Source organism: Choloepus didactylus, chromosome 6 (genome assembly GCF_015220235.1).
Source record: "Choloepus didactylus isolate mChoDid1 chromosome 6, mChoDid1.pri, whole genome shotgun sequence".
NCBI classification, from domain to species: domain Eukaryota; kingdom Metazoa; phylum Chordata; class Mammalia; order Pilosa; family Megalonychidae; genus Choloepus; species Choloepus didactylus.
This window is the reverse complement of record NC_051312.1, coordinates 133,492,198-133,505,978: the sequence shown is the minus strand read 5'-3', so window position 1 is coordinate 133,505,978 and position 13,781 is coordinate 133,492,198. Positions and strand designations below refer to the sequence as shown.

Below are 13,781 nucleotides of genomic sequence, written 5' to 3'. Positions count from 1 at the left end.
GAAAGTTCCCAACTTTATTTCGCTTACCTCTAACTGAAAAATTAATATTTCCTTCCATTTTGAATATAAGCAACAAACCACAGCACGAGCGGTCTCTGTGACAATCACCAGTAGAAATCCAGATCATTTCATATCCTATCACAGCTGTAGCAGATATCCCAAAATATCCTTTTGCCTCATCACTATTGCAAAATCACAGTAATATTAAGACAGTGATTACACCACCCACCACCAGCTCTTATTTCATAAAGAGTAATCAAGAACATACATTGATATGTGATATGCTGTATCACACATTTGCTTTCTAATGTTTTTAATATTGGTATAACCATATTTCAATACAGTTGGTTTCCCTTGTGATTCTATGCATTTTATGCTTTTAAAGACATTATACTGAAAAGCGATCCACTGGCTTCAGGCTGCCCCAGTCACCGACGGGGAGAAATGAGGCCGGCAAGAGAAGGTTCCTGACTCAAGGCTCAGCCTTTTCAGAAACCTCTCCAAAGGGGCGAGGTTGTCTATGGTGGGGAGGGGCAGCCGGGGGCGGAGCCCCTGCGCCCCCCGCACGTGCCCCCACGCCCCCCAGGCCCGCCTCCCCACCCTCACTGGGGCCTCCTGCGCCTCCCTCCCGCCCCCAGTCCCGGCCATGATCACCTCCCACCCCAACACCACCATCGCCATCAAGGGCCACGCGAAGGAGCTGAACTGCACGGCACGGGGGGGAGCGGCCCATCATCATCCGCTGGGAGAAGGGGGACACCGTCATCGACCCCGACCGCGTCATGCGGTACGCCATCGCCACCAAGGACAACGGCGACGAGGTTGTCTCCACGCTGAAGGTGAGAGCCCACTCACTCCCCCGGTGCCAGGTGGAGAGGGGAGGTTAGCATCTATTGCAGCTGTATCCAATGGAGGCAAAAGGGGAGTCTGGGAGTCCCTCCCCGAACCCCAAAAATTACCTCCCCTTCCCACCTTTTTCCTTCTCTATCCAGAAATATCTGCCTTGGAACCCCACTTTCTCTCCTTTCTGACAACCCCAAGCCATTAAAGGTGTGGACACCCCCCACATTCTCCCTCCTGGACCCCTCAGCTCCCCCCCCCCCACCCCTCAGCCCCTCCCCCCTCCTGGACCCCTCAGCCCCTCCCCGCATGGCCCCTCCACGTTCCATGCTCTGAACCCTCTGAGATGAAGGACCTTTGACAAAGTCCCTTGTGGGTACCCTTTCCAGAACAGGGTGGCCTGGCTGGTACCCCCTGGAATGGGCCCCCCACCACCACCACCACTGGGCTGATCAGCTCTAAAAGCCTGTCCCCATTTCCTCCCTCTCTCCAACCTCCTGCCCCTGCTGGCCCTCTCCCAGCTCAAGCCGGCTGACCGTGGGGACTCTGTGTTCTTCAGCTGCCATGCCATCAACTCGTACGGGGAGGACCGCGGCTTGATCCAACTCACTGTGCAAGGTACCCTCGCCACCACCCCCACCCCCACTCCCAACCTGCTTCCCCAGGGACCGGGGAGCTCACAGGTAACTCTGCCCAAAGAGCAGGGGACACCACCCACACCATGTGGAGGATTCCAGGAAATGGCTTTCTGGGGAAGACCTCCCCTCAGCTCCTTCCTGTCCAGAGTGGGGACATAAGGGCTCTCGGGGAACATTTCAGACAGCAAAGGTTTGCAATAGCTGCGGCCCCACAGACTCCATTGTTTGTAGCGGAAGTGGAGGGCTGGGTTCATGGCTCCAGACCCCCTGGGGGAGGTATGAGAAGGGAAAGTCAAGCTAGGAATAAGTTGGATGCTCTGCTTGGGGGGAAAAGAAGGCCATCAGCTCTGGGGAAGCCCTAAGAAAAGGCCTGCCCTCCCCCTGGCAGGAGCCCAAGGTGGGCCCTGCTCTGCCTCTGAGCCCTGCTGCTGCGCCTCCCCCACCCACCTGGCCCAACCCCCAGGGTTCCAGGGTCCTTGGTCAGACTGCAGGTGAACCCCAGGGGTACGGCAGAACCCCGGTTCTCTCTAGGATTAAGCAGGAGGCCAAGCTCTCTGCCACCTTCCTCACTTCTGCTCCTTCCCCTGCCACACCTCAGAGCCCCCCGACCCCCCAGAACTAGAGATCCGGGAGGTGAAAGCCCGGAGCATGAATCTGCGCTGGACTCAGCGATTTGACGGAAACAGCATCATCACAGGCTTTGACATTGAGTACAAGAACAAATCAGGTAGGTGCCAGGTGGAGAGGACAAGGCTCTGCCTGCCACGGCCCCTTGTGCCAGTGTCCTGCCAGGGGGGCCATCTAAGGCGGACACACCAGCGCAAGCCGGTGCCCAGCACCTGTGGTTTCCAAAAGGAGGGGCCCCCTGGTAGGGGTAGGGGCCCAGGGGACAGAAGGAGGGGCTCCCAGTTGATGGGAAGGGGGTGCCAGCCCTTCCCAGGACTGTTCCTGGGCCACGGTCCAAAAAAGTGGTCTGATTTTTTTAATTCTAAAAGCCCTGAGCTCAGGGGCTATGGGCTTGGGCTGGAGGCATCACAAGTTTGACTGGGTTATCTGTACCCTCTGGGCTGGGGCAATGGGGACAATTGGGGCTCAGAGAGCTGGTCCTTCCCAAGAATGGGTCTTTGGGGGATGGGAGTCCCTGGAAAGGCTTAGATTATGTTTCTTCCTCCTAGAAGCCTTTCCAGAGCCCTCCTCTTGCATCCCAGCTTGCTCCTGCGATGCTGCCCTCCTCTGTGAAGCACTGTGGGTTTCTGGGGAAATGGTGGTAGGACCCCATGGTCGGGTAGCAGGAATGACAAAGAGGGGCCCTCAGAAGGGACAGGAGCCCTGGAGCAGGGACCAAGTCAAAATAGAGCCTCAGGTGTCCTGTTTGCTTATGCCTCGACAGTCTGTGGAAGGTACAGTGGAAAGGGCAACAGGGGGTTCCCTTGAGATGGGACCTCGGTGGCTTCAAGGCAGGAGTGAGAGGAAAATGTCCTCCTTGCTCTGGACCATTTAGAACCCTTTGAATTCAGAATCATAAGCCTGCATTTGTGTTTCAAAATAATTTTACACTAAAACACAAAAAAAGAGGCTGGAGATCCCAGTCCTTCCCAGCCAGTGTTGACTCATCCTTCAGGTCCCAGCTTGGATGTTAGGTTTTGTTTTCCACAAAACCCTATCAGGCTCCTCCTCTCCCACTTTGCACGGCACATGGCCGTGGGCTGGTGGCTGGCTGCCCTCTACGCTGACCATGGCCTCTGCCCTGTGGTAGGCCCAGCACTGGGCACAGGGCCTGGCCACATGGTAGATGCTCAGCAAATGTTTGTTGAGTTAATTGATGGGAGATGCAGTAAAGCAAATCTCTGAGGATCACTCACCTCTTGAGAATCACCTCCAGTTGGCCATCTTTGACACAGGTTTCTACAAAGCAGAGCCCTGCCCTCAGAAATCTGCGTCTAGTTGGGGAGAAAGGTCAGGCTGCAGTTGGAGCCATCCAGGAGTTCAAATCGAGTGCAGGAGGGGGGCCGCAGAGCCAGAAGGGACTGCTGCCCATGGGGGTGGTCAGGAGAGGTGTCTTTCCAATCCTTTGTGGGTGCTGCCTTGAGCTGGGTCTTGAGTGTTGAAAGGCTGAGACCTCAGGGAAAGGGGAAGGGCACAGCGCCCTCCAAGGATGGCTGGCCATCTGCCATAGCGTTCATAAATAAAACTGTGCTTTGGGGCAGGCTTGGGAGGGAGGTTCCAAGGCTGAGTGTTTACTTTAATTGAGGAAGGTAATTGAGAGCTCCTAACAATGCCTCAGCTCCTGGAAAGTGACTTGAGCAAAATGGTGCCTTAGAAAGATCCATCTGGCGTCCTTGCAAAGGATAGGTGAGCGTAGAAGAAATTGGTCTCTAGGAGATGAGCAGGGAAGCTGTCGCAGCCCTGCAGCCTGGGAGAAGTGATGGAGCAGCAAGCCCCTGGTGGAGACAAAGGGGCACGGAGAGCAGAGCATGGCTAACTATGTGCATCTCACAGCTCAAGGCTGGCACAACTGCTCAGGTGTCAAACAGGAAGGAAAAGGTCCCTGAGTCAACAGCCCTGTATGGCAGAGCACGCTCCATCAGCTGATATGGCTGGCAGGTAGCAGGTGCCTGGGCTGTCACTTGCACCCTGCCCCCACTGCTGCTTGTAACAGCCTCCCCCGAGCTGCCCTGTTGCCTGCTGCCCTTTCCCTACCACTCTCTAATGTGTTGAAACCTTTCCTGGGGCCCCACTCAGCAGGCAAAGCTGAGAACATCACACATCTGGAGAGCAACGCCGATCCTGAAGGAGAGGCGGGTAGGGAAGATGCTATTTTCAGACAGTGCCCACATATTTCCCCACCTCCCACTGGCTCCCCAGACAGGATGAGGGGCTGCCATACCCCAACACCAGGCTGGGTGGGCAGGGGTGAGGGGATGGTGAAAGCTCGACGTCAGACAGTCTCTTCAGCAAGAGCTTTGCACCTTTGAAAAAATAAATCACAGAGTCAAGAGCACCAAGAGGCCAGCCTGTCCCTTCCCCTGCCTTTGAGTGAATACCTGGCCAGCCCATCATGATGGGCATCTATTGCAAACTGGGCTGTTTAGGAGAAGGAATTCCCCAGCCTCCTCCTTCACTTACAGTGGCTTTGCCAGACCCTCACTTGCATGAGAACTGCAGTGAGCTGTCGCTGGGGTCAGGCAATGGTTCCTCGGCACCCTTGCACAGCACAGCTTCCCCATCTGGAGGAACCAGTGAGACCAACCTCATAGGATTGTTTTGAGGATTTAAAGATAACACATCTAGCACAGGGCTACAGAAATCCTTTAATAAATGTAAGTTCCTTCCCCCTCTCTAACTCAAAACACTTCATGTGACAATTTAGAGCCCCATGGGACTTGCAGGCTGAAATATATGCGCCTGTCAGTCTGCAACTTGTACTGAGTGCCAATTTGCTTTTTGCAGAATCATGCACCAGCCATGTGGTAAGGAAAGAAAAAGAAGCAGGAGACAGAATGTTGCCCTTGGAGCTCACAATGCAGTTGGAGTGAGAACATACACACTCACACACACTCACACGCACACTCTCAGAACCATTACAAAGCACTATCCAATCAAGTGCAATACACCACAAACCGTGTTACGTGAGACCTGAAAAGGGGTATCCAAGGGAACAGGGTGGGGGTGGAGGTGGTGTGTACACGCATGTGTGTGGCGTGTCTGGTCGGCTGCTCCCCACCCATGGGGATGGTGGCCCGAGAACCATTCTTAAAGTGCAAAACTTGGTCTGGCCAACTGTCAGAGCTGTGCAATCTCTAGCCAACTACTTCATTCTTTAGGCATCTCTATATCTGTACACTGGAGACAATAACCCTTCATGCTCAGGATGTTGGCAAGGGTCAAGTGTGTGGGATAACTTACGTGGAAGTGCCTGGTGCAGCATGACTTTTCACAGGTCCCCATGCTGTGCCTCCACTCCCCCTTTCCCTTCTCCTCTTCCTCCTGCTCGGACCACATGCAGATTGTCTGCTACTGACCTCATTCTGGGCTCCAACTGTGCCTTTGCCAGGTGTTCTGCCAGGATGCTCATCATGTTAATTTTCCAAGGGAAATTACCAAGTCTGCCCTTTCTGAGCCATCCCGCTCACGCTGACTTCTCCTGGCCCCAGGCAGCCGAGTAATAATACATGAACACTGAATGATAAATAGCACCGTCCACACAAATCTATCAGATGACACCGTGCAGATTTAAACACGTGGACATGAAATTTTAACCCCGGTCCCCAAGCAGGGAGCGGGGACGGAATCTTAGAGGACAGTCCTCCAGGCCCCAGTCCTCATGGGGTGAGCGGGTGTGGGGCTGCCATGAGCTGAGTTGCCTGGAGGAGTGTGCCATGCTGGTGTGAACCGGAGCGTGGCTGGGAGAGGGACTGGTGTTGGGATGCCGTGAGCTGCTGTGGTGACCGAGGGACCATCTTCTCCGTGCTGCGAGAGATTGCCTTGGGGGGCTGAGAGCTGTGATGCAAAGAGAAAATCAGAGATGCACAATGGATTTGCTTCCCGAGCACAGACAGCTAAATGCTCCAGATGCAGCTTTTTTCCAAGATCTCCCCCTCTACAGTGAATGCGTCTCCTGAAAAATCCGACTCCCAATCCCCTCTCAGCAAGCAGCCCACAGAGTAGAAGGCACTGACATCTCCCCAGCCGCTTCCTTGTTTTTTAAGAAGATTTTGCATCATAAACCCTTTGATGAAGAAAGGGAAAGAGAGCCCTTAATGAAATATGTTAATCTGGGTAGGCCAGGCTCATATGAAAGGGAATATTAAAAGAGACAATATTCACCAAAGCCAGCTCAGTACTCTAAGAGAGCTGAAAGGGAAAGAAAGGGAAGAAAACAGAGCCCCTGACCAGCAAATTCAGGGTCAGGGAGAAGGCAGTGATCAAGTTTGGGAAATCAGCTAACGGCCTCCAGATTTGAATCTGATGCATTAGCCTGGAAGGGTTGTAGGGAGAGAGCTCTTTTGTGCCAACATCAAAGATGATTTGGGAACACAAGGTCACATCCACCTGCAAACTGTAGGCAAAAGGAGGGGACAAAAAAGAGAGTCACTCTCGGAGACATCCCTCCTCACCCCTTCCTGTGATTGACAGCTGAGTGGGGAAGGAACGGGGAAGCAAAGGGTTATTGTGACTACAGAATGTAAGGGAACTGCCAATCCAAAGTTAAGGACAAAAAAAAAAATGTTGCTCCTACTTTCAGGGAGCTTAGCATCTACTTGGGAGGTTGCCTCTGAAACAATGACCCCTCGATGGGAGATGCTGTGTAAGGAACAGCAGGCTCTGAACACTGTTAGGTGGTGAAAGTTAGGCTGGAAAGGTGAACATGAGCCAGATGGTGTAGGATCTGAGTCACATTAAGAAATGTTGTGTTTATACTAAGAACAAGGAAAAACTATTTCAGGGTCTTATGCAAGGGGGCAGCATGATCAGATATGTGTTTTGGGAAGACAGCTGCCAGTACCTCAAAGAGTGCTTGGCTTTCTAGAGCTGGTCGGTCCTATTTAGAGAATGACACTCCCAACAGTGGGTGTTGGGAGGGTAGTAAAGAAGTTAATTCCCTGGTGCCAGTGAGGGGTGGCAGTGGAGATGGAGAGAAGTGAAGAGATTCAAGAGGTACCTAGGACATAAAATCTGTAAGATTTGTTGGGGGGTGTCAAGAAGAACACCACGTTTCTAGTAGAAACTGAGGAATGGTTGTACCATTCCCTGAGACAGGGAGCCCAGGAAGGCGGTGAGTTTAGGGAGTGTGTGGTCAAGAATTGCATCTTGGACATGTTGAGTTCAAGGTGCCTTTGAAACATCCAAGAGGAGACATCAGGTAAACAGTTGGTTATAAAGGTCTGGAGTTCAAAGGAGAGGCCCAGGCTGGATACAAATCTGCGAGTCATGTGGGTATAGATGGAAATAGAAGCTGCAAGTGGGAAAAGCATGTGGAGCAAGAAAAGGAGACCCTTGGACGGAGCCTTGAAGAACTCTAACTGATAATGGTTGGGTGGAGGAGTGTACCCCTGCAAAGGAGATGAGGAAAATGGACTCAAGAGATAAGAGAAAAACCAGAGAGCATTTAACAGGGAAGCCAAGGGAAGAGTGTTTCAAGAAAAGGGGAGAGGTCCAATTGTTGAGGTCAAGTAAGAAATTGGATTTAGTGACATGGAGGTCAACTATATCATGGAGATGTGACACCAATGTCATGGGGGGTATGAGGAGTAAATGGGATAATGTTTAAATCATCCAGCACACAGATGTGGCCCTCTCTCTCTACCTAAGCCAACTTGAAAGGTGAAATCACTGCCCTCCCCCCTACGTGGGATCAGACACCCAGGGGAGTGAATCTCCCTGGCAACGTGGAATATGACTCCCGGGGAGGAATGTAGACCCGGCATCGTGGGACGGAGAACATCTGCTTCACCAAAAGGGGGATGTGAAAGGAAATGAAATAAGCTTCAGTGGCAGAGAGATTCCAAAAGGAGCTGAGAGGTCACTCTGATGGGCACTCTTACGCACACTTTAGACAACCCTTTTTAGGTTCTGAAGAATTGGGGTAGCTGGTGGTAGATACCTGAAACTATCAAACTACAACCCGGAACCCATGAATCTTGAAGACGATTGTATAAAAATCTAGCTTATAAGGGATGACAATGGGATTGCAAAAGCCGTAAGGACCACACTCCCCTTTGTCTAGTTTATGGACAGATGAGAAGAAAAATAGGGGAAGGAAACAAACAAACAAACAAACAGACAAAGGCACCCAGTGTTCTTTTTTACTTTAATTGCTCTTTTTCACTTCAGTTGTTATTCTTGTTATTTTTGTGTGTGTGCTAATGAAGGTGTCAGGGATTGATTTAGGTGATGAATGTACAACTATGTAATGGTACTGTGAACAATCAAATGTACGGTTTGTTTTGTATAACTGCGTGGTATGTGAATATATCTCAATAAAATGAAGATTTAAAAAAAAAAATCATCCAGCACAGCACCTGGCATGCTGGGCAAATATTAGTTCCTCTCTTCCTTAGCCCCCTCTGTTTTCAGACACATCACATTTATTGTGTCTCTTCTGTCAGCCTGCACTCATCAAAAATGAATGCACTGACTCGTGATAACTCTCCCTCTCCTATAAACATGGGCAAATCAAATATTATTTCTGAGCTGGCACCAGCTCCCAGGATGCCACAGAGAGAAGTGAACACCTGCCCCTGTTGCTAGCCCATTCAGTCCCAAACCAGGGAGGGCCCCATAGCAGGTAGGAGCCTGTGTATTTGCAATGCTGGCTTAACCTGTCAGCCACAGAGTGACTCTCTGGGTGGTTGGGGTGTCCTAAAGACAGGGAGAAAATAATGTTCTAGTGAGCATCAACAGCCTTCCATTCTTTTGCTTTGGCTCATGAACCCACCAAATCAAATGTGAAGCTGCAGATGAGGAATTGGGCTGATGCCTTTCACAGATGCCAAGCCTGGGCACCCATGGCCAAAAGTGGTGTTTTGAAAAATATCAACATCTCAATTAACTAAAATTTGGGGGGTAATGAGAGTGTCTTCTAATGAGCCGATCCTGATTAATCAATCATTAACTTTGCAAAATGAAAAAAGGTCTTTTTAAAAATCTTTCCAGGATTTATTAGCCGCCTTTCCTGATTTAGGAATTGAACTGTAGTGAATACGATTTAGTCGTTTCTCCTGACAGTTTTTTCAGGAAACTTTACTGTGGATTTAGAAGGCAGGGAAATTAGATCAAATGTTGATATCAGGACATGCCCTGAAAATATTTTTAAGGCCTTCCATTGCTTGTTTTCTTGTGCTTTGCCTTTTTTATTTTCAAAGTAAAGTGCCAATAAAGTAATCTGATTGTGCATTCTGGGTTTGGAAGGCCCTCGCTGAAGCATTGCTATAACTGCAACCCTTTCCCATTTTTCTCTAGAATCCCCTGGTAGATGCACAACAAAAATGCATTGAATGAATGACTGGATTCCACCAAAAATGCAGTGTGTTTACTATCACAGCATCCCTGAGTGGCATTTACCTGTTTTTTTCATGTTCTACAATTCTGCTAGCCATTTGCCCTGGAATGGGATTCCTGTCCCCCCTCCAGATAAATCATGAACTTGCAAAGCTCTTTGTTGGCCCCAACCCTAAAGACTTAGAGACCTTTCTCCTGCTGGTAAAGGAAAGAGGGTGGGGTTTGGGCTGGAGACTCTGGAACTTGGTCTGTCCCCTGCCTCCCAGCGTGCAACACTCAAGGCCACCAGGTAACAAGTTACAAAGGACATGGAAAACAGAAGCATACACAAGAAGGGTAGAGAAGGAGAAGACTGAGCTCCCCCTTTGCACAGGGGCTCTTGGATTGATGGAGTATTTCACAGTGACCAGCACAGGTCCCTGATAGGGTAGGAGGCCAGGAAGAAGGGCACTGGCTGATCAGATCCTCAAGGATAGCTAGCAAGTGGTGATCTCGGAAGAGACCTTAGGAAACATCCTGTCGGACCCCTGTCTGAAGTTTAAGAGAATCAGGCTCCCTGTCTCTTCACTGAGTGCATTTGCACCTCTCTCCCAATCTTAAGCTTCATGGAGCGGACCCCTTTTACCCTCTATTGTTAAGGCTGTACCCTCTCTTTGCAGGTGGTGTAAGCTGGACCCCTCTGGGCATCAGCATTGAGATTAGGATGTGCTGGTGCTTGAGGCTGGGGAGGGGTTCTGGGGTTTGCCCAGTTGTGGTTTGAAACAGGTGTCCTCTCTCCAGATTCCTGGGACTTCAAGCAGTCCACTCGCAACATCTCCCCCACTATCAACCAGGCCAACATAGTGGACCTGCACCCAGCGTCCGTGTACAGCATCCGCATGTACTCCTTCAACAAGATCGGCCGCAGTGAGCCAAGCAAGGAGCTCACCGTCAGCACTGAGGAGGCCGGTGAGCACCAGGCCCTGCCTCCCCTGGCCATGGCCTCAGGGATCAGGGGCATCTGGGGTGCATGCCAACCCTGCCCACTGGCAGCGGGCTTGCAATAAGAAGAGGGGAGGAGAGAGATCCCAAGGTGTCTGCCTCTGGGTCCCTGGAGGCTGTGCAGTGTGCTGCTTCTCCAGTTGAGATGCTGGGCTTTGAGGAGCTGTCCGTGGTTCTGCCCCATTCTCCCAGCCCCAGCCTGTCTGGAAAGGACAGATGTACTAGATCTGCAAAGTAGACTAATCCCTGACATAATTTTCTATTATGTTTGTCACCGAGTTTTCCTGAAAGTTGGAACAAGATTCTCTTGCTATATTTTCTTTTATTTGTTATTGTGAAAAATATAATATATTGCAGAAAATCTCATAACAGACATGTGCAGTCTAACAAATAAAGTGAAAACTACTATAACCGGTGTCTGTTATCAGTAACCAGCATACTGGCAGCCCTCCATGTGGCCCTTCCCAATCATAACACCATCTATCCCCCTGAAGTAACCAATATCCCAATTTGTGTGATACATTCTTGCTTTTCTTTTTTATCACCACATGTGTATATACACATAAACCATATGGTTTAGGTTTGCCTGTTTTCCAGTGGAATGTATTCATGAAATCACACTTCTTTTGTGTCTTGCTTGTTTTGATCAATATTATTTTTGTGAGCTTCATCCATGTTTTTGATGTAGTGGTAGAGCTGATGCATTTTCAGTGCTGTATAGTGTTCCATTTTTTGAGTGTACCACAGTCTATTTGTTCATTTACTGTAGACGGACATTTGGCTTGTGTACCATTTGGGGCTCTTACAAAAATACTGCTGTGAGCATTTTTGTACCTGGATGCTAGTACACAGGCTTGTGAGTTTCTCTAGGGGAATATAAGCAGTTGTAGAATAGTAGTCGTTGGAAAAGCATATTTTCATCTCTAGCAAAAAATGCCAAAATGTTTTCCAAAGTTGTTGTACCAGTTCTCTCTCCCATCATTAGTAAATGAGAGTTCCTGCTACTTTCAGCAAGTTATAGAGAACAAAAAGGAAATATAAGCCTTCTGATCATTTTAGGGAACAGAAACTAAGGTTCTCTTTTCTAATGTTTATAAGATTTTCCTTTCCCCCAAGAGTCCTCCAGCCCCAGAGGTTGGGAGTGAGAATGTAGGACTCTTTCCTCTCCCAAAACTTGACTTGTACTGTTGCTCCTTCCCCCAGCTCCTGATGGGCCCCCCATGGATGTGACCTTGCAGCCAGTGACCTCACAGAGCATCCAGGTGACCTGGAAGGTAAGTGGCATCTAAGGCCCTTCCCCCTGAAAATGCCTCCTTGCCCCGCTCCTCGACCAGTCCTGAAGGCTCCAGCAGGCTTGCCACTCCCGGAGCTCTTATAACATCCATGCCTGCTTGCTGCCAAGTCCAGTGAGGTTGGAGGGGTGGAAGGAGCGGTGTATAAAGTCCCCACTGCCCTCACCACCCTAGCTCTTGTGGTGGGGAGAACTCTGCAGTGCTGAGGAGGGCAGGTGGCCTTCCGACCACATTGGCCTGTCCTCCAAATCCTGCCTTTGGTGATAGGTCAGGAATTGGATTTGATGGTGTGCAAAGCTCCAGGATGCCTGTGGAGGATGGGAGATGCAGGAGAGGGCCAGGCCGAGGGAGGCTCTCACCCTGGTCTTCACCTTGACTGGAGCTGGGAGATAGGATGCTGCAATCCCATTTTTTTCAAAGCAAGGCCTTGGGCAGGAGCCTGGGTCTCTGCAGGCCTCAATTTCCTTCTCTGTAAAATCAGAATGAAAACAACCGCCCTCCCTCCCTCTCAGGGAGCAAGGATGAGGGGACTGTGGAGAAATAGAGCAGAACGTACTGCAGCCATTGCCAAGGGGCAGAGGTGTGTAAATTCGAGTAGGTGAGTGAAGACTCTGTCACTTAAGGAAAATCTGAGAGAAGATTCCACAGCTGGGCAGGGAAATGGATCAGAATACCTTTGAGCAGAACCAAGAAATGCTTTCCTGGATGCATCTGACCCTCTCGCCCCATCCCTGCCTGCGCACAGAAGGACTGATCCCGCTGCTAACGCCCAGTTATGCTACACTGTCCAGCCTCCAGGTGCTTTCTGTCACCCACCTTATGTGACCCTCTCACCATTCGCGTGGTGTGGCCGGAAGAGGTATTTTTATCCACCTCCATCCGAGTTGGCCACAGGCACAGAGGTGGGGTGCCTTGCCCGTGGGCATTCAAGTCGTGGCAGGTGTAGGATTTAAATGCTCGTAACCTGGAGTTCCAGCCCCAGTCTTCCCACCACAGCCCACTGTAGAGTTCTGGAACAGAGAGCTTTCCTAGGGCCCTTCCATGTTACCCCTGGAGCTTTCTCCATCTGAACATTGGGGCTTGGAGCATTTCCTTATCTTCATCTGGGGTCAGACGTCCAAGGTCATTTTCTGACTCTAATTCCTGATAGGAAAGGCCCTGCTGCTTGATTCCTCCTTTTGGGCTCTTTAAAAGGGTCAGTTTGAGAATGGAAGAAATTCAGAAGGACCTGGTGATAATTTCCCTGGAAGACTACACACACACCCACACACACACACACACACACACACACACACACACTCCCATTCACATGCACGGAGCCTGATGCCTTCCCTTCCTAGAGAAACGAGCAGCAGGAAGGTGGGAGAGCCTGTCCACAGCTAGTCCTTCCCGGGGGGCAGCCCACCAGTGGATGTCTGGAGCCATGGTTCCCCTCCAGCATCAGATCTGGGCCCCAGGACTTTCCTCATAAGCTGGGGGTGAAGCCCAGAGTCCAATCCCCAAGTCTTGTCTATGTCCTGGCTCGGCACCCATTTTCTAGAAGTTCTCTGAGAGCACTGAGGGGCTGGGGAGGAGTGTTGTGGGATAAAGATGTAAAACACAGACACGTTTGGCTACAAAGCCCCAAACTCTGGTCGATAAAAATTTAGAATCAGATTTATTTCTCCAAAGTCTCATCATGAAAAATAAAATTGATTAGAAAGTTAGAACTTCAGAATGAACCAGCCAGTCAATAAATTTTGGGCTGACTTCTCAGGGGAATTTTTTTTTTAAATCAAGAAACCGATTAATGAAAAATAAAGACTCACTTGAAAGATAAGTCACTTCATTTTAAGACTCTTTCTGCGAGATGGATGGCCCCTGCTTTATGACAAATTTGCAGTCAGCCCTATTGATTTCTTCCTTTGACTGGACCATAACTTTGTTTTTCTTAGTGTAGGTTGTAATTTTCTGTTGTCTAGGCATGGTTTCCTTGGTTATCCAAATCAGGCTTTCCCAGACCAGAACAGGCTCAGGTCCCAGAGGGAAG

The 13,781-nt window shown here is 50.2% G+C and overlaps 1 protein-coding gene across 1 annotated transcript in view; it reads left to right on the top strand.

Moving 5' to 3' along the window:
- Positions 1 to 13,781, top strand: part of DSCAML1 (DS cell adhesion molecule like 1) — a 334,021-nt gene that overhangs the window by 285,104 nt on the left and 35,136 nt on the right. Inside the window, 6 exon segments of the mRNA XM_037841599.1 lie at positions 639 to 718; positions 720 to 839; positions 1,362 to 1,458; positions 2,077 to 2,205; positions 10,260 to 10,427; positions 11,664 to 11,734. Of these exon segments, the coding sequence (XP_037697527.1) occupies positions 639 to 718; positions 720 to 839; positions 1,362 to 1,458; positions 2,077 to 2,205; positions 10,260 to 10,427; positions 11,664 to 11,734 (665 nt within the window).